This window comes from Aquila chrysaetos, chromosome 17 (assembly GCF_900496995.4).
Source record: "Aquila chrysaetos chrysaetos chromosome 17, bAquChr1.4, whole genome shotgun sequence".
NCBI classification, from domain to species: domain Eukaryota; kingdom Metazoa; phylum Chordata; class Aves; order Accipitriformes; family Accipitridae; genus Aquila; species Aquila chrysaetos.
In genome coordinates, this window is record NC_044020.1 from 6,056,919 (window position 1) to 6,078,566 (window position 21,648).

Consider the following 21,648-nt stretch of genomic DNA (forward strand, 5'->3'; position numbering starts at 1 on the left):
TTTTTGCCCAGGTGACTGTCCCCGGAGAACAGCAGCGGAAGCTGTAACATATCTGATTTGTGGTTAAATCCACATCTGATATTCAGCATCCTTCAGAAAATAAAAAATTCATGTCCCTACATACGCGTAAATTACTTTTGGAACATATATAATAAAATAATTTGGGGACAGTTTACATAGATAATCGCAGCAAGAGTAATTTGCTTCACAAAGAAAAAAAAAATGTATATATTTCCTCCTACAGTGTGAATTCATTTCCCATTGGATAATATTAGCCTGAGTTGGAATATGTGCAAATTTTAGTTCCAAGACAATTACATGTTTTGGAGCTGATATTTCACAACTCATCAAAAGCAGAGACGGAAGCTTTTGATGCTTTAAAAGGCAATGTCTCATTTTTCCAGAGAGAATTACAATGTTCCTTTCTAGCTTTCAGAGATACTGAGCCATCAAACCTTATTTCCAATTTTGTTACAGTTGAGAAAAAACTGTGTGAAGTCATTTGTAAGAGTGTCTAAAATTTTCTTTTAATTTCTTCCCTCTCTCCTTGAAGCCTCTGTGGTTACTGGAGAGTAGTTTTACAAGTGGAACAGTATTGATGTAAGTCGAGAATGATGCAAAGTTGAGAGTAATCCTAAATCCATGCTGACAAGCCTTTATATCATACAAACGAAGTGTGTACCTCTTACTCTACCTGTTAACTGCTCAGCATCTTGGGAAGGATACATCTTCACAAGTATGCCCAACCATGCCGTTATTTTGGGATATATAATTCAGAATCTAGGAGTTTAGAACAGAAAGTGATGAAAAATAACAGATTAAAAGGAAAAAGTGTAAGCTGGCAGAGGCACATTATCCTGGGGAAAAATTTATGAGAGTAAGTAAGATCAAACATATTTATTCTTGTAACTCGTTCATGCTGATAGACCATCAGGAACCAAGCTTCATCCAGCCCTGAAGCGAGCGATGTGTCAGAAGAGGGAGTCCTGCCGAGCGGCAACTCGAGACCGGAGCGGGACCTGCATGCAGGGTCACGGCCAGTTCCCTGGTGCTCTCCCACCTCCGTCCCCACTGGTCCCAGTTTGGTTGTGCTTCAGTGGTTACTGCTGAACAGGATCGCAGCAACAGATGCATATACCAAAATGGGACACACCGGCTTGGAACAACGCATTTGGTATTGTGGAAATTCCTTTCTAGATGTTATTTTTAATACCCAGTATTAAACATGCTTATGGATATTCCATTTCCAGCACAGTTATTACTATTCAATTGCCATTAATGTAAATGGTGGGTGCTGGTTAATGCCAAGCCATGTGATGAAATTATTTCCTTTCCCATCTGGGTTTCTATAGTCTTAAATAAAAAAAAAGGACACTGGTGAGATCACAGCTGAAACATTCATCCTGATCCCCACCACCAGCACACATTTTGGAAGAAACCTTTGTTTTCAGGATAAAGCACGTCACAGGCATTATCCCCTCTATCCTACCTAATGCATAGTGGATAATACTACAGTTAAAAATGTTAATGAAAAATGACTAATGGTAACTAAATGATTCACTTAACTTGGCTCTCTCTGTAATGTATTCTTCATATGACAGGCATTTATTAGCTCTCACTGATGACTCCACAGACACCCTGCTATGCACAGAGTGCCTGTCTACACATTAAAACTTAATGCACAAAGCAAGAATTATTGATGTTAGCTCTGTTCTAAAAGGGCATATAAGCAAGATTTTTTTTTTCCTGCCATGGCTTTATTTTCCTTAGCTATTGAATAATCACGGACTTTAAATTTTACCAGAAGCTAGTGGTCCAAAAAACATATTAATTTCCCCACAATATTATTTTTCCCACGACTGTTGTCTTTTTGTGTGATTTTTTTAACAGACACATTAAAATAAGTACAAGTGTGGTGCTTCGAGATTAAAAAAACCAGCTTGGAAATCCTAACGCTTGCACATTGGGTGCTATCTGTATGCCTGGGGAAGCAGCGAGTCTTAACGGACCTTGTGTTTTCCTCAGGATTTCAGCACTTGTAAGAACAGCCAAATGCTGATAATTACTAGAGCCAAATCCTGCACGAAGATGACTACTGCCTTGAATACACACATACAATTGTCTCCACTTTATTGAAAGTATATACGCTGTGACCGAGCAGGAGCCAAGTGCTTCGGCACTGATCTGGCGGAGCATCTCACTCGCTAGCACGCAACAGCTCTGCTGCTTACGGGCCTTTTCCACCCTGGAAACTGCTGACTGCTCTAAACCCCAGGCCTAGCTTTTGACATCGCGGGGTGCCCACCGAGACTAACGTTAATGTGTGATTTAACTGCCTTCTAGAGTCCCTGAGTGAGATTTTCAGAGTGCCTACATCCTAGACACTTGGGAATCTCAGAAATCCACAGTATCTCAGTCTTTTGGGAAAACCACCACCAAACTACTACCTCTAATTACAGTTCTTAAAACCAATACATTTTTCCCCCCTTCCTGAGCTAAACAGACCTCAGGCATTATACCCAGCTTTGTAATGGTGCTTGGCCACCACTGAAGGAGATCCTCTGGTCCATTTGGTCCGTGCAGCTCCTTTCGGTGCAGCACACCAGCAGCTCCCGAGCATCAGCTCGCAGAGCACTGGGGAGCCCGCGCTTTGCCGCTGGGGAAGTTGGGTGGTCGCCGTTTCTCTCCGTACTTTAGCGAGCCGGACCACCGAGTGCCGCTTTCTGCAGCTGGATAGATCCCACCTGGAAAGACGTGGCTGAAATCTGCCCCAAAGCGAATCTCACTCCGATACCTGCCTAGATATTGCTGCTGCCCTGCGAGGACCCGCAAGAAGGCACCCGGCCGCGGCTGTTTCCGCTGCCCTGAACCCCGTGTAACCCTTACGGCAGTGGAAAGTGAGCAAAGAGTGGATGCAGAATGACACTGTTTGGATTTGGCAGACGAAGACACCTGGTCTGCATTCCTTTGCCGATTCAAGGAACTTCATAAAACCTCTACAGTGAACGGAAAAAAAAATAAGCCTCCAAGTTGAGCAGTTGAAGTGCTCCCTCCGTTTCTTTTCCTCTGAACAGAGACAGAAAAGGAAGCACTTTCAAAAGTGCTTGAGTGCCTGTCCCTGAGATTTAACAACCAGAAACCTGAATGAATCACTCGCTTTTCTAATTGCCGAAGTCAGGCTGGAAATAGGCTTCAACCTAAGACACACAAGGCTAAATATAATTTAGGCCTAAATATAATTTCCACTAACAGCCTGTGCTACGCTGCTTTAATGTAAATGGCAACTTAGACCAGATAGAGTAAGGGTCTATAATCTTTCAGCTATGTTTAAACGAAAGAGAGGTCAACAGGCTATTTACCATAATACATTTTTAGGTTTCATGAAATTATAGCATAAGAAACAACTCAAGCCTGGCCTTTACGATCAGGAAAGAATGGCGCTCTGTGCATTTTTTTAAAAAACGCAAAACCTGAAGATGGAAGGAAATGGAATGATTTTTTAAATGGCTATATTTGATAAGGGAACATTAATTCATTTTTCAATAATAAAAGCGAAGAATGCTGTTCCAGCCAGACATTTCTTCTCATTTTTATTACACAGACAGTGCTTGATTACAGTTTAGGGAAATGAACTGAAAGAACAGATGTACTATTTTTTTGATAGGTAGTCAGAAGGGTATTTTACGGAGTCTGGGAAGAGTTGTAAGGCAGATGATTCAAAGGATAATTGAAAAATGATATTTAAACAGGTTATATTTGTGCCCTCAGGCGTTAAACATAGGAGACTGTTTTTAATTCTCAACATGGGAGTTTGCATTGCTGCAAAGCAAATGAATACAATGAATAATTTTGTTTCAGAGACATGCAGTAACTGCCGGTCAGCAAGTAGGGAATTTTCTGCAATACAGGGAAATAGCAACATTTTTTCTGAAGTTATTCTAAATAAGCCAGGTGCTATTCAGTTTAATATTCATCATCATTCATTATGTTATAGTATCATACTTTCAGTAGTTTCAGAACAGAGATCAAACATATTTCAGGGTAACATAGGTGGTAGCAAGACCGTGCAGAGACAGCCCCAGGTGCAGGACCGGCTCTCCCGCATCGGGACTGCGATGCAGAGGTCCAGCGCAGCCTCCTGGGACGCAGAGCACAGCCGGTCCGTGCCCCTGGGGTCTGAGGGTGCTGCTGGAAGTTGTCAGGCAGGTGATAACGTCCAGATCCACCTCAAGCACGAGCATCTCTGTCCCCTGCTTGAGATGTCCCAGCTCTGCGCAACCCAGCTGCACTGCTGGTGCAAGCTGGGACTCCCTTGTCATGGCATAAGGGACACGCAGGGCGTGCACACTGCTTTGTTCAAGCTACATCTTTAGTATCAGACTTCAGGAAAAAAGGTACCTTTCTAAGGGTTTCAGCGCTCACTAAAGCGTGCTCTGAACAGCAGGGCAGTCTCTTTAAAACCCCTTGGCTCTTGGGGTCTGACACTCCCATAGCCTGCTTAACAACAGAGCACGCATTAACCCTTTCCAATAAAACCCACCTGTATTAATTAGAGAATTTCAGTGGAGTACACACTACGTCCACGTCGACGACACATTAGTGTATCATGATTAATGTTGCGCACTTCATGCCAATTGAATTCCTAATGATTAGCCACTTAATTCTGAGCTGAAACAATTACTCTTCCCATTGAGAATTACTTGTTTCAGCTCAAAGCTCGGCAGCTGGAGTACAGAAAGCCAACCATACCCAGTCATGCAAATTCATCTGGTGGAATCAAAATTCAGGTTTACTAATACGTATTATGTATGCATAATAAAGCACTGGGCATACAAAAGCCTCACTTTTCAAGACTGGTGCAAAATCTGTTGGCAGGACTGAGCACATCCCTAATTCATAGATTTCAGCTGCAGCTGGGGTATGCACACATGCATGTTCATATTTGTGCATGAGAAACGAGTTTGCCCTTGGTCTATAAAGGCCTCCACACAAACACTGGCTCTCCCTGATGTCATTTAGATGAACGTTTCAGTCTTGGTATATATTGGTGGATGCTGCAGTGACAATGTTATATGTCAGAAAATCAAATGGGTACATTTTGATTTAGATTAATTATAGTTAGGAGCAAATACTTGGCTTGCTGTCAAGTAAGTGAGGAATTTAAGAGATACATCTCATGGCAGCTGCATAGTTTTGGTAGGTGCACAATTTAACTTGTAACCGGTAATTATATTTGTCATTTTCTACACTCAAAACACTGTGCAGACAATAATTATACCACCAATATGCCCCTGAGAAATAGATAAACAGGCATAACTCATTTTACAAGTGTGGAATCAGAGACATAACGATCCGATGACAAAAAATACTAATGGCAAAACCAGTATTAAGATGTAGGGTGTGCTCACTGTGCAAACCAGCTCAGACAACGGCATCAGCTGAACGTACCCGCAGCCCAGCAGGATGCAAGAACTGCACCTTGCCAGGCTACTACTGCTGCAACTTTGACGTGGTGATGATTACTGTATTAGCATTATGGTGACTCAACGAAAGCACTAATGTTGCTACACTTAGAGACACAGACTACAGTATGCATGGTTGAGTATCACTGAACAGACATTAGTTCTCTGGGACCAGTTGCTCAATGTAGTATTTATAATAAAATCAGAGCTGCTAACAACGTAAATGGAGCATTTCCCTAAGTCTGTGCAACTAAGGGACTGACCCCAGGGCAAAGTAAGCAACAGGGGAGTCTTTCTGCCGACTTCAGTAGCCGCTGGATGAGACTCCTCTTATGCGCGATACAAGGGGCTGCTCCAACCTCGGCAAGACCTCCGCTGACTTTCAAAAGACATCAGACCATTTCATCGCCTACACACTGACTTACCAAGCAGTACAGTATTTAGATTTCCTATTCCATGTGGACTTGTAGCTTTGCAGTGAAATGTTGTCCTGTTAAACCACGACAAATGTACTCTAGCACTTCACTGTACGAGGGATCTGAGGCTGATGTGTGCGATGGTGAAGACACACAAGGGAGCGCGTTATTCCAAGAGACCCTTGCGGTGTCCGGGAGACGCTGCTTAAAGGAAAGTCAGAAGCTGCTTCTCAGAATTAATTTTGCAGAATAAAGCAATGGTAGCTGTTAATTGTAATAAAATTTTAACTCTGATTTCTAAATAAATGGTTTACTAACAGTGCCTGCAGCTGCAGGCTGAGGTCTCCCCTTTAGTTTTATCTTTGCTTGGCCTCTGCAATTATGCTCTCCGATTTTTCAACATACTTCTTAATGGAGCAAAAGGAATCACAACGGCAACCATTTTCTTGGGCTTGGTGAGTGACCCAAGTTAGTGACCACCAGTAGCTCTGTGACAGATCCATTGGAAACGCGCACCGACACCTACATACACTGGGCAAAGCCAATCTGCACAAAGCGAGAATCTTTTCAATGTACAGCCTCCAAAGACAGGAGCAGGTTTGGCAGGGAAGGAAGGAAGCTTATTTAGGTTATTTTTGGATGCAGATGACCGACTGAATACATGGATTTTTATCATGTTGGTACTTACACAACACTGACTTGTTAGTGACAAGACAGATCTTGAACCTGCACGACTGCAGGACAGCCTTTAATAACAGATGGCAGTACTTTGCCAATGGTCGGATAGAGAGGTTCGTTGTCTTAGCAGATGATACCTTCTGTCTTACTTCTTTAGCCACCGATTTAATTACACTGATAATGTCATGAGAAGCAGGAATCAATTATTCATTAAACCTGCCTAAGAAATCATTTTTATCCCATGTATTTTGTTTCAAGATCATTTACACTTGGGTAAAAAGGCAGTTTTCTTCCTTCAGCGTCAATATTTTATACAGTAACTCAGTTAACAGCCCAAGTGAAAATGGAAGTGGGTCTGTCAAAGAGGACCAGGACATGATACTCTGTGCAAGGCATGAAGGTGATGCTTGGAAACTCCACCGATCCATCTGCTACATATCAGCAGCTGTGTCATTCAGGGATCTTAAGCAGGATGCATGGAGCGATCTGTTACATCTCTTTGAAAACAAAGCCCTTTGATGCATTTACATCTCAGTGTCGCATGACTTCTTTAGAGGTTGTTGGAGGTGAAACCACAGATCTTGCATTGCCTGTTTTCTAGCTCCCTCCGTTTTTAATAAACACAAGACCTGGCCTGCCATTACTTTCTTGACACAAAAGAATTTTCCTACATTCCCATTAAAAGCAATACCGCTTTTTATAAGCTAAAAGAAGACACTGAGCTCCCTTTACCAGCACACAGACAAAAATCTTTTCTTTTGCCTGGTTTGTTTTTGCACTAGTTGACTAAAAATAAACAAATAAATGAAAGTGTAATTTTCAGAGGGACAAGTCACTCCTCTCTATCCGCTTTGCCATCAACTGTTCAACCTCGTTCTCTCACTGTCTGGCTCCACCACTTTCTGATATAGCCATGACCATAAACCTGTACAGTAACTCATGTAAAAATATTCTTGTTTTTGTAAGATAAAAGGTAGGAATGGGAGAAGGAAACTGAGCAGAGCTGAAGATATCAGGCTGAGAAGGAGACCTCAGAGTGCGAGGAAATGGGGAGGAGGAATGGCAAGAACAGAGAAGTAGGTCTCGGCAAGGAGACAACCCTACCCCCCTGCAAATTCAGCAACAGTTTATTAACCCAAGTTTACATGAAATAAAGAAGATAAAAACAGCTGCAGAGAAAGCAGCAGAATCAATCCGATCTCTACAGCTAGCCACCCTGCGTGCGGCGTAACGGAGCCCTACGAGGCTGTTTGGGAGCTGGACATGACTCAGCTATGCGCATCGTGCATTTGTCAATGCAAAGCTTTCGATGGCGTAAAATTTACTCCCAAACATACACATCCGCATATTTGTATATGCAGGTTGCATTAGTTTTTAGCGTTACTCCGGAGCCCCTGAGTCCTTGCCAGGGGCCAAGCCCTACCTGGGCTAGAAACTGTGCAGAAACAGAGGCGAAAGCGTCTCTGCAGATTCGCATCCATGCATCAGGCAGCGGGCTGAGCAGAGCACCCACGTTCTTCACATGGAGACTCAGATTAGCAGAAAACCATGCACAAATGGGAGCGTGCGTAGAGGGGGCGAGAGAAGCCTACAGACACAGGACTTACCCACTTAGTGACAGTGTGCCCATGCCTGGAAAGCGCAGTGTGGAAGGCTTTGTTTCCAGGCTGTAAATATGTGGCATTTAAACATAAGAAAGTCCATACACAGGCTTTTGCAGGTCCAAAGCTATGGAAAAAAAGAAGGGAAAAGCCTCTGCTGTGCCTACACAAACTGCTCAGAATAGTCATTCTTGGCTATTAGTTCACAGAGTGATGTCACTGGCACAACAATCTCTTACAGAAAGAAAGCAGCAATTGTGGAAGAAGCTAATATTGCATCTCACCTTCACCACGGGAACCTTCATTCAATTTACATTAAGAAAGACGTTACGCTTTGGAGAAGTACCAACGATTTCAGCATCTCCTTACCAGTTCAATGAAACATTTTTCTCCTTCAGCTGAGCTTATTATGAATATTTAATGTATCAAAATGAACTGAAAGCTACCACTGTGCATCTGCTCTCCAGCTCTCCATCCTTCTACTGACATCAAGGTTTAGTTCCCAAAATATGACATTAACTATATTGCTATATAAATACAACTCCTTCAACTACCATTTCATAAGTAAAATATATGCAAAGCAGAAGCCAAGCCTGACTTGTCCTCTCCCAGCTAGAGATGTCTTTGTTACTTCGGCTCCTGATGTCAATTCCCTGTGCCAGCTTGTACGTTCGTCTTCTGTCCTCTAATTGAATTAATATTCACTTCCTCTTACTAATCCCCAGATGCTTGTCTGAAATGATCTAAGACACAGCCCACGTTTACAGGAAGAAAAGATTTATATTAGGGCACCAATTTGATAGCTACAGAGGTTTGCTAATTTGCCGTGCAGCCAGGCAATCTGACTGCAGGAATATTGTGATTTTTTTACTGTTCCTCTACAGCTGGGATGCAATGTTTTGCTTTTAGCCCTGTGCTGGAACCACACTCAGAATACTGTTCAGATGTGATTTAAGATCAAAAAGAAAGGAACACTCCTTCCTGGATTTTCCAGGCACCAGAAATACATATAAACTTTAGTGCACTGTAAGTTTGCCAACTGTCTTTGGTTTGGCTATAGTTATTATGTCACTACCAGAAAAAAAAAAAAAAAAAAAAGAAATATTTTCAGCCTCAAACTTACATTCTTCAGCATTTTCTAGTGCAATAGAATGTGTGGAATGGTGAAAAGGGAGTTAAAACAATGGTTGCAATTATAGCCCCTTTCTGATCCCCTGGATCAGATCTTTTAACTAGAAGTTTGGGCTCTAGAGCTTAGGATGTTTGCCATCAATTTTCAAGAGGCCAGGTTTCACTTTTCTCCCAAGGTTATGAATGAACAGAAACATCTACAGCATGCTGGAAAACCTAGAATACAAAGCCACTTTCCCCCAACCCCAGTGCAACTAACTACACAATAGTCTCAGTGTAAAGGAAATAAAATTGTGTTTTCATTCCGCCCCCCACATTTTGCCGTAGCCCCACGAATGTAGGGATGGTTCAAACATAAGACCCCATCCACACCAGGATATACAACTGCTACAGGTTGGTTGAGCAACAAAGATCTACTTGAGTGGCCCCAGTATGACTGCTGCTATGTTAATTTTATAGAGGAAAAAAAAGACATACACAATATAAACGCTGGTTTTGCCGTGTTCAAATGCTGTATAGGTATTACCTTGTAAAAATACTTTTTTTCCTTTTCTTTCCACACCTCTTCCATATGAATAAGAAGCAAGGTCTGAAACTACTGAATAGAAGCAGTTTAAGTGTAGCTGGCCCAGGTGATGATTAGCAGAACAACCAATCTTTCAGCCTGATGATTAAACAAGCAAACATAAGAACAACTCCAACAACCAGCAGCGAGGGTTCCCGTGCGTGGGGCACGTGTCCTCTGCTTGAAGGGATTTGGCTCCCGGTGCTCCCGTTCTGGGAGAGTGCCCTGACCATCGGCAGCGACAGCCCGGGCCCCTCCAGTTCATGCTTTAGATTCAATGAACTGTTAATTACTGCTGTCACGAGGGTCCGACAATGTCAGACAAACAAGATTGACAGAGCAAGGCACAATTTTCTCCTTGTTTTACTAGGCCAACAGATGAGCACAGCAGGTCTTAAAACAACCACGGCTCTTACTCTATTATAGCCTCAGATCATCATGACAAGAGGCTTAATAAAGAGCCTGTTAGCCTGAAATCCTGCTCATTTCTTCTGTTTAGTTTCAGAACGCAAGGCAGCATCAACAGGAGAGGCTGAAGACACTCAGTGCGCTGTGTCACCCGCGTACGTGATTCGAGCACGCCGCTGCCAAGCGTGGGATGCACAGTCGAACCGCCCGAAGCCCATCACTACCCCACACGTACCTGTGAGATTAACCCCAAGTCAACCCAAGTGTTTCCCAGCTACTACTACTGGAAGAACTCAGCCCAAATTCACAGCGAGTTTCAGCCATCCCCAAACTGCGTATTTTCCGCCTGACCTTTTTGCTCAGCCCTGTCCATAACCATGCGGTGCAGCCCCGTGGGAGGGGAAGCATGCTTCTCCCGCACGCCAAGCGAGCAGTACGGATGAGACTGCGGTGCCCGGCTCGACCCACCTTACATCCCCCCCCAAACTTCAGCAAAGAGAAAACTTACTTGGAAAGCACCCTTAAATAATCTGTGCTTGATTTAACGATTTACACACTTGTACAAAAACTCTACAGGCTGCCTCCCCGCAGTACCATGAATCTCCTTAGCACACTAGTCCCAAAAGGACGCTGGCTTCTGCAGCCACATCTTTCAAGGGGTAGTATTTTAATCTTGCTTTGTCTGTGGTATTTCCAGAGAAGCATTCCTGAAACTTTCTGCATAAACGGATGTCCTGGTTTCTTCTGGAATAAAGTTAATTTTCTTCCTAGTAACTGGTATAGTGCCGTGTTTTGAATTTAGAATGAAAATGATGTTGATAACACACGGATGTTTTAGTTGTTTCTGAGCAGTGTTTACACTAAAAGTCAAGGACTTTTCAGCTTCTCATACTGCCCTGCGAGCAGAGGCTGGGAGTGCAACAAGAAGCTGGGAAAGAAGGGACACAGCAAGGACAGCTGACCCAAACGAGCCGAAGATGTATTCCATACCATATTACGTCATGCCCAGTATATAAACTGGGGGGACGTTCAGAGTGATGGTGACTGGGGAAGACAAACGCCGATAGCCGTGATGGAGCCCTGCTGTCCTGGAGGTGGCTGAACACCTGCCTGCCCATGGGAAGTGGTGGATGAATTCCTTGGTTTGCTTTGCTTATGCGCACAGCTTTTGCTTTGCCTATTAAACCATCTTTTTCTCAACCCACGGGTTTTCTCACTTTTACCTTCTGATTCTCTCCCCCACCCCAGTGGGGGGAAGCGAGCGAGCGGCTGCGTGGGGCTGAGCTGCTGGCTGGGGTTAAACGACGACAACGGACAAGCAGATTATTGCAGTTTTACTGAAGAAAGCTTTGGTAAGGTGCAACTGGTTACATTACTGAGGTTAATTTATATTGTGCAGAGCTAAAAAATAAATGAATAATACATATCAATATTACATACAATATCAATAAATATTACGAGTCAGTTTGTAGGACTTGGGGTGCTACCTCAGATACAGTTAAGTGTGTAAAAATGGGACTTGGGGAATCTAATCTCCTGAAAACAATTGCAAATTTAACAACTTCTTCTGCCCCTCCTTAGTATTACAGTTAGATAATATATGACAATTACAAGTACCAGTAGATAGGTTTTATGTCTGTGTTCTCTCATTTTCATAATTATGTCTATTGGGTTATATTACAGTCCCTCAGGGAGAGAGCGGTTGCAGCTGGGCTCTCTGGATTTGAAGAGATCATCTGGCCTTGTTGCAAGTGGGCTACGATTCTGCTGCATAGACTTAAGAAACCTCTTTGATAACAAAAAACACAGGAGAAAAAAAAAAGGCAGATGTTTAAACAAACACAGTTGCTACCCTTCACACAATGGAGAAAGCTGCCCAAAAACTACCTGCACCAGAAATAAGCAAGAGAGCCTACAGTTTACAAGGTCTAGGCTGAGAATATTGGGATACAGGTACTTAGCCAGTGATGCTGGAGCACTTGTTAAAGCGCAGACAGGAAGGATGCGCTCTGCCTCTGCAGGAGCCAGTGGCAGAAATCCGTGCTCGTTACACCTATTTGCAAATGCTGATATTCTCCCACTGCCTTTTGCTTCCTAATCTCCAAACCGCCACATCCCCCTGCATTTTGAGGTATGATTATCCAGGTTTTCTGGTATATAACTTTCAAGTGAAGAGGAAAAAAAAAAAGGAACTTAATGCAGAGAAAGAGGCAGGTGCCCCATTTGAACATTACTCAGTTCAGAGCAAGCATCTGACTGAACCAACATGGTTCAGGTCACCAGAGGCCCGATTTGGGGACAATTAAACACAAAAAGCTGTTCAACGGCACCGGGTCAGAGCGCTGGAGCCCAGGTCTTCTCTCCACCCAGCTGCCCAAGTGCTTGTCTAACAGGGAGCCCACACATTACATACAGATACCCAGTTTTGAAAGCTGTGTTATCCTCTTTCCCCTCCAACACATACAACCCTTTTGGTTTTGGGCATGTCTCCTGTATGACGAGATCTTTCTTCTCATGCTTTTAAGCCTTTATATTAAAACTCATATGCTCTCAAAATAATAAAATATGAGTCAAGGACTGGAGAAATTAGAGAGAGGTATCTCTGCTGCTTTTTTTCTATCAGGGAAATCTGAGCTATTTTGAGTGACGACTATTTTTTCATTTCATGCAGGTAACAAGTCTTTTATTAAACACAGGTGCCCAAAAATTCATCCCAATGTACTGCAGTAACTTGAATGAGCATGTCCTGGGGATAATTCTGGCCTTGAGTGCTGGTAGTTACTGTACATACTTGTCTGATTAATTCCTCTTGACTTACAAAGGCATCCATCATGTCACAACAAATGATCTATGAAGCACACTGTACCTGAAACCCTCGCCTCCCCAAGTCATTTCCCCAGCATCTAAAACAGGCTCTTATCATTTGTAATCAGTAATTAATAACAAAGCATTCTCACTAGTGTAATTTTTCTGCTAAGGTTAATGTAATATTTCATCCCAGGCCAGCTGCTCTTTTACAACTTCCAAGCATGACAGTAAGTAATGTCTTTGCATAAGAAGTCATCCACGGAGTAAATCAATTAGCTCCTCTTTCATCAGCAGGCATTTTGCTGCAGCAAGTGAGGCTAATTACATAGAAAGTTGTTTATCAACAGGAGTATGTACCTAAAGTTTGTCATTGTACATTGACTTTTCTTCCCTATGTCTCCATTCTGCATCTTTTCCATTAAGGAGTTTTTAATCTATGATCAGCCAAATGCTGTGATTATGAGTTGCACTTAGCACGCTGTTATTATCTGCACAGATTTGCCTACAAAGATCAGCACAGCATGTTTTCAGTATTGGTAAAACTTTTGGGCCACTTCTTGCCCTCAAGGAGGACACATACATATTTATGACTATTCATCTCAGTTGCAAAGCATCAATAAATTCTCATGTAGTGTTCTTTATCAAAACTGCACTATTTCTTACACTCTGAAGTTCACATCGGGATATCTGTATTGCTGTCCCTAGGAGGAAATCTGGCACCCAGAACATATATTTTCTCCCGTGAAAACAGGAGAAAAATTAGTGTATAGCACTGGTGCATAGTGCTGGTGTAATCTTCTTGTCTTACTGAAATTGGTAAGTAACTTTGGAGACCTATGTTTTTTTCACCCCTTTTGATTGATATAGTAACTGTCTGGCATCTCAGGCTCTTCTTGCATGATGTAGCTGATGAAGACACACGTCTGGCTCAGGAAGCTCATGACCTACACGTTGTTGGGTGCCGGCAGAGTATGATGAGTTCTTTATCCCTCTTGTCGTCTGTCCTGGTCACCTGCTGCCAGAGACGAAACACCAGGCGAACTGGACCTTTCATCCTACTCAGTGACCTGCCCGTTGGCTCTTGTGTTTCTGAGAATGAGAAGGCGTAGCACAGAAATGAACTGCACAGTGCTCAGCGCCTCAGGATCACCAAGGGCAGAAATATCAGGTTTTAAGTGTTCAAACCTTTGATTCGAAGTGCTGTGGACAACGCATACATAGAGCTCAGACCACAAAGCTGACCAGGACCTGACAGAGCTGACCTCTGTCCAGGAACTGGTACGGTTGCCCACAGAGTCATCCTAGCGAGTGGAAATCAACTCAAGATAGGAAATTACGAACCCAGATGAAAGTTGAGTGATGTGGGCTGAACTAGGTTGATGTTTGCTGATGTTATCCAGGCAGCCTAAGCCACAGATAATCACACGGCAGCCCCCAAAAAGGAGCATTTGTGGCCTGAGGTGACTGAGGATGTATAAATACTGTCTGCAAGGCAACAGCTCGCTTTCTTCCTTTCACTTGGTGGGAAGGAGGGGATTAAAAAAGCAGATGTAATAAAAGAAATGGGTCATTTCAGAATGACTGCTCCAAACCAGTCCAATACAAGTTCATAACACAAAGGCAATGCAAGGTCCACAGCTCTGACTCACCAGGTTTAGCAAATCGCTAGACATCCTGGCTCCAGCTACACCAAAAGCAGCCACCTGGAAATACATCTCCTCAACAAAAAGAAACATGTTTGAAAAGGCAAGAAACAAACGGCAAACAGTGTGACCTTTAGTGAAATAGTCATGGGGATTCGTGAATTAGTCAGGCAATGTCAAACTAGAAACTGAAACAAACTCATCCTTGGATTTGGATCCTAATGGATACAAGACTGGATGTCTGCTGTGCTTCTCTCAGCAGTCTAGATAGTTAGATCAAACAACGATGCAGCCTGTATTTAATGAGAATTAAATGTTAATCTTGATAACTAGAAGACGAATTCTAACTTTAAAGATGCAGTTATTTCCCATTCCTTTAACACTTGGTCTATTTTGGTTTGCAACTTCTTGTAATTCAGTAGCACATTCATTGCACCAAACAGATCAATGTTAACCACTAAAGTATGCAAGCCTCAAGTATGATGTTGCCCAATTCTGAACTTCTGGTGACTCCAGCTCGTGGGCTGATCCACAATTATCTGTTATTTTTGGAGCAGTGGGGCTGTACACAGTCATGCAAATTACAAGACACAGTTGTATATGTTGCCTTCTAAGAATATGTCTTGCAAATATTTGTTTACCCATATTCTTAAATTCCTGGGGTTTCATATACAAAAAAATAAAAACCCACTCAAGGTACAATGCAAACTTATGTCACATTCCTGCAAGGCTCTTCATCTGTGTTCATTTACATCTCGATTTCCTCCTTTGCCACTTGCTGTATACTGAATCCTCTTTCTCTTTCTATTTACAACTATGTGGCAGAAGGAAAATAGTTCTGCTTAGTACAGATCCAAATTGGCTTTCTAATAAACCTATTAAAGAAATGGTCCATTTCAGCCTTCAAAATTTGCCACAGGAACCTCAGCAGCTTACTACTAAACCTCTACCTGAAAACGAAAGGAAAAAAAGATAATAGGGACTCAAAGACATGCTACATACTGCCTGCCATATATGTGGAGACCACAGCCTGGAAATCCACTTACTCAGTGTAAATCCAGTTCAGTTATATTGACTTTTCTTTCCCTCACGGTATATTAGTGCTCATGAAAAATCTTGCAGTGAAAGCCCTAGAGTAGAAATCTCTTGTCCACAGACAAATACACTTCCCACATTCTGCTCTATTACAACAGGCAAAAGAGCAAAAGCGTTGTTGTTCCTACTTTTACAATAATCACAAGGCCAGACACTCAACCAAGAGATAAATAACGCATGGGCTTTGTCATGGACACTTTCTCTAGCCCTAATTCAGTGCTGTCTCCACCCATTTATCCTCTCCCTCTCCAACAAATGTATGAACAATTATGATCAGCCCACTGAAAATCTGACTGCAATTCCAACATTCAGCTCCTACAAGCCACCAGACCACCCTTTCAGTCACCTCCAGATCATTGCTACATTTGAATTTACTCAAGCCAAATCTTCCTTTCTGGTTCTGGGTTTTTTCCTTTTTCCTTTTTCTTTTTTCTTTTCTTGTTTTCTTTCTTCTTTTCCTTTCCCTTTCTTTTCACAACCATTTACCAAACCAAAAAGAGATTCAAGAGACAAATGATGGCATTTGCAAACAACTCAACTCCATAGAAGGAAACAAAACAGCACAGGATCAGAGAGGCTGTTATATGTCAACATAGTAAATGCCCACAGTCAAATTCTCAGCTGGTGTAAATCAACCTGTCTTCATCTGGTTTTATGAGGGCAGTGCAACCTGATGCTGAACACACAGTAGAAAAAACCTTATTCCTGTTAAACTACAGCATTTTAAATCTGAGAGAGTATTGACCCTATCTGGCACCTATTTCAGTCGATGGCCAAACTCTCATCTCCCCTGACAGGGAACAGCCAGGAGCATGCTCCATGCGAGGACGTATGGGCCCTTAATTCCATCTCAGAGCAGGGACCCCCACAGGGCCCCCTCCCTTGCCCACCTCTCTCGGGCGTCCTCGAGACATTCCCACGAACGGCAGCAGCAGCAGTCACGGTTGCACACTGCTACCTACGCGAGGAAACGTGAAGCACGTGAAATGTACGGCGCACTCTACAGCAGAGGATGGTGAGCCATAGGTGGGTTCTCCTGTTATACTAGGTCATGTAAAAAAACATGCACGTGGACACATTAAATATTTAAAGTTTCCTACCCTTAAAAAATCACAACTGCACCTAGCTTATAGTAATCCAAAGCCATAGCTGCAGGGCATCTTTCAGCAGCCTAAGTCTGGTGTTTGAATTATACAGATTCCTTAGAACTACAGATATCTGCTTGATCAGCTCCACCGTTCCTCTGAGGCAGCTAAACTGAGTGCCAAAGAGTTCCTGTAATGGCACACGCAGCCATCGGCATCCAGGAAAAAAACATGGGATCACCGCACCAGGAGTCCAAAAGGTTCTGATGGTCAAGGGTCATCTTTAAGATCTACCCAATTTTTTCAATTATCTAGATCAGTAAGAGAGAGATTTTGGCCAAAAATACCTTCTTGCATATTCGTTATATAGTGACTTCTGACTTAACTTTACAAATGGCCAATCATAACTGCTTCAGCAAGAAGCTCATGAGAAAGATTAGGGGTCTGATCTCCATTCCCCCAGTTTCAGAAACACTGGTGAATTCTTGAGAACAAGAATGCTACTGCCAAAATATAGACCAGTGTCTAATCTGCCACCTTAGACACAGACATATTTTGGGGCAAAAATGGAAAAAGAAAGATTACCCACATATTTGAAGAAATATTCTAGGGGGTCATCTCCAGTCTGTTGTCTTCTATGGCAGCCTCTACTCACTGCCTTTTCTTGTTACTGTTTTCCCAAAATGAGCGCACTTGCTTGCCTAACATTGCCAGTCCTTCTAAGACTGGGTGCAGCATGCAAAGCCCCATCCAAAAAGCAAACAAACATCAATTAAGAACAAAGAAAGCGACAAAAACTAAAAGCTCGGTAAGAACGGATGTCAGCGAGCTGATGGAAACACTTCGGCGTAAAAAACGTCATCTGCTTAGTTCAACATCAGCTGCAAGAACTGGCGCGCTTCCCCAAACATCAACTTTTCCGGCTGGCTCGTAGGCAAGCCCGGAAAGGGATGCTAATGGTTTGCTTGGTCAGGGCACGCAGAAAGGAAGGAGAGGCAGCAAAGGAGCTGCCAGCTGCATCCCCTGCTTCAGGAAGCTCAGGAAATCTTTTCAGTTGACCAAGCTTGCAAGGGCTCTGGGATTACGGCCCTTCAGTGGACGGGGATGTTTCTTTCTTACGGGATGGCCCCTAACAATGTTAAAGGGCAAGGAGGTTTTGACCAACACACAGCAGACCCCAGAGAGACTAATTACTCAAGCAGTCTCTTTTCCCTTACCCACCCTTCTTGAACGTCTGCAAAGAGTCTTTAAATTTAACCTACAAACGCTAGTATTTTTCCTTTTCAGCACTGGATTGTTCCTCTTCAGGGCTTTTACGTGCACTTTCCATTTACCCAATGCTAACTCCCATAATGGTCAATAAAGGCCAGTATATTAGTATGATAAACTCATGTTCCCAGCCATGCACAGAATTCAAATTGAATTAGAAAGTCAGCCTATGTTCATAAAAACAACACTATGGAGCAAATGGAGCTTTACTGCACTACGTAACAGACATCACATATCTTTGGGTTGTTGTCAATTCTTCATATAAATACTTTAAATCACTTAGACTTCATTTTGCACACTATATAGTGAGTCTCTTCATAATCAAATAGTATTTAAAACATTTACTGCCTTGTTAAATCTAACAAGTCAGATTTATTGGGATAGTCACTTTCCTTAATAGCCAATTTAGTAAAACTCAATGTATTCATTGATGGATAAATATATAATAGGCGGTTGTTAAACTTTAATAAATATGTTTAATAGTCAGCTGGCATTTTCTCTCAATGGCAGCACTTCCTCTCAGCTGCCAACAGGAAATGCTGCTCCTGAATGTGCCAATTCAGCCCACATGCAGGGAATAAATTGATCTAGAGGAGCACGAATTTCAGGTAGCTTTCCTGCGCTGGTTGTCACATGAAGAACTCTAGATAAGATTATCCTAAGCTCCCATCAAGACCGTCAGGTGTTAAATAGCACACAGTGTAAGGAAGAATATGAGCTACTGCGTTTGCCTAGACTCCGTACAAGCAATGAACCAGGACAGGAAGGGCAGCTGTCTACCTGAAAGCCATATAAATAATATTCATGTATTGTTATCGCTATTTAGTCTTACCGCACTCTTTGTTTCATGTATATCATGTTGCATTCTCTCACCCTACCCTGCCACTCTGTGTTGATCCAACAGATTCAATACCGATGCCTCAGCTTCTAGCTAGGAGATCAAAAAGGTACTCTTTTAAGGCTTTTAGGTACCTAGAGAAAAAATTTTAGTGGAGTCCACATCATTAGACAACTGAATACCTTTAAAAATCAGGCCCTTAGCTCAAACTGTAGAACTTCATGCCTAAACTCTGCAGATCCCAGGATCAGTTCTCCAAGCTGAAGGCAGCTACCGCATATAAATGAGAAAAACCAGACCAAAATACCTTTCAGAGAGACTGTATTTGTACGCTGGGCGGGGAAGTTTGATCATAGCCACAAGACACTCACCTGGGTGGGATTATACAGTTCCTGGAGCGGGTTTCTGGATCCTTTCCGGCAGCAAATGTCCATCCCAAATGGATTTCTACGCATTACTGCAAGGGGAAATTGAAATTAATACAGGTTAGCAACATTGGTTAGCCATAACCTATTGCAATACCTACAGCAAGAAGAGATTTTCTGACAGATACTGGGATTCTAGACAGTGTTGTGTCTTAATTTCTAATTTTACTTTCCCGAGAAACTGCCCGAGAGCTAAATCCTTTATCTATTGTAGAAGTTACTGGGGAAAAAAAAGCTCTCTGGTTCCCCTCTCACAAAAGCTGTTATCCAACAACTTCCAGTTTGGGTGCACAAAAATTCAAGCATAGGGACCAAAGTGACACAATTTTAGCAGTGCTAGGTACCTGCTTCTCTGATCGTCAGGGAGGAGTCGGATGGATTCCTATAATCAGCATCTCCGAGAGGCAATGTTTGAGCCTCTCTCAGCCTAAATACAGAAGTACACAGGAACCTAATATTAAAACATCTAATTTTAAAGCTTTTGGCCTAACTCTTTGGTTTCTCCTAGAACAGACACTCGGCAGCACAAGACATACATACAGTCAATCATTGCTGCACTTCTTGCTACAAACTATATTTTGCTCTATATATTGCAACTGAATATTTGACTGATCCAAAACCCAACTTATGCTACGTCATCCCAGCTGGAAACCAGCAGGTTTTCAAACCAAAGGCTTTGTCAAAGGTCTGACTGAGGAGCATTTTGGATGATAAAGTGTTTTCCAGGAGAGACCTTGACCTGAGCCCCAGCAGGTGCAGAGATCATCCGTTTCAAGTTAGACCTTTGTGGCCATAAAAGTCTACCTAAGAAGCCATTCGGCTCCGATCACCCTCTAGAGTCACGAGGAGAACAAGAGCTTGCCTGCCCTTCTAATCTCACGTGGCCCACATCATCCTCCGCAAACTCTCCTCTGCCCCAGCTTGCTCTGCTAGCTACGGAAGGAGCATCAGGCTATCAGACGCCAGCATCAGGCGTCGCAGCCAAGGGAGATTTGTCTCGTCAAGGTTTAATTAAGACACAACCAAAAGGAAAGAGGAGATGTTCCTGCTGGGAATCTGAAGGCATTAAGCAGAGTCAGACACGCTTTTACCACCGCTTGCCATGTTTTGTAACCAGAAACTGTTGAAGTGTCCTTCAGCAACGGTTCTGAGCTGCACCGCTTGCAGACACGATATTGCAGGCTTCAAGCCAAGAGTCAGAGAATACAGTCAAGTCATCTTTTAACACAGAGGGCTAATACGCAATCATAATGGATACATCAACTAGTATGAACCACAGAAAACTGTATACAGTTCCAATCTGGAAACATAATAGATTCCTTCGCTCAATTCCTATCTATTTTTCAATTGAAGGTAATTATCTAATAACGTGCCGTGTCGCTTTTCCCCTGAGCAAAGAGAGATTCCATGGGTCTTGTGGCAGGAGTCAGACATACATGCTTAGTAAACAAACTGGCTAAATGTTTTGATTTTCTTCACAGTTAGGATAGTAATGTTATTAGAGGCTATAACTTCAATTTACATGTTTAAATACCTGATTAACTTCCAAGCATTTTTAGTCACGCAGCCAAGTATTGCGATTCCTTTGTTTTTGCACTAATGTGCCTCTTTAAAAGCTGACTTAGAAAGTGTTTAAAACAGTTAAAACTTTAAAAAGTTTTTGCGTGAGTAATGGCAGCTTCCAGGGTCTGGAAGTGGTTTTAGGAAGAAAAAACTAAAGTGAGGGCGTGAGACATCCAGCAGTCATTCTAACTATAGAGCTCCTGTCTGTCCCCTCCCTGTCTATCGTCCCCCTCCATATTCTTGTACCAGGAACTGTGTCCAGGGATGCTTTGAAAATCATTTTGTACCCCCCTCACCACTACAAGAAATCTTTCCAAAACGGAGCCTTCCAGTCAATAGCAAACCACATCATTTCCATTTAAAACACCAGAGCAGGGGGAAAGGGAGAGGGGAACACTTCAGTGTATCCAGGTCATTAGACTGTGATTAACCAGGATCCTGAAACACTGATGCTTTGTTCCAAAATGAAGAAAAAAGAAGAATTCTAGTGTGGTGTTCCTTAATTTATTACTTCACTTTTCATTTCCATTAAATACAGTAAAGAGCAATGTGCATAAATGTATCCCTTCTTGCTTCACTTAGCCAGCAGGTATAAACACAGCAACACTTTATATGCAGCAGTAACAGCCATAAAGATTAAATTATTTGCACAACATGCAAG

The 21,648-nt window shown here is 42.6% G+C and overlaps 1 protein-coding gene across 1 annotated transcript in view; it reads right to left on the bottom strand.

The window, feature by feature from the left end:
- The window catches only part of CHST11 (carbohydrate sulfotransferase 11), a 175,521-nt gene that overhangs the window by 80,454 nt on the left and 73,419 nt on the right, over positions 1 to 21,648 (bottom strand). Inside the window, exon 2 of the mRNA XM_030041231.2 lies at positions 19,371 to 19,456. Within this exon, the coding sequence (XP_029897091.1) occupies positions 19,371 to 19,456 (86 nt within the window). The remainder of the gene's footprint in view (positions 1 to 19,370; positions 19,457 to 21,648) is intronic.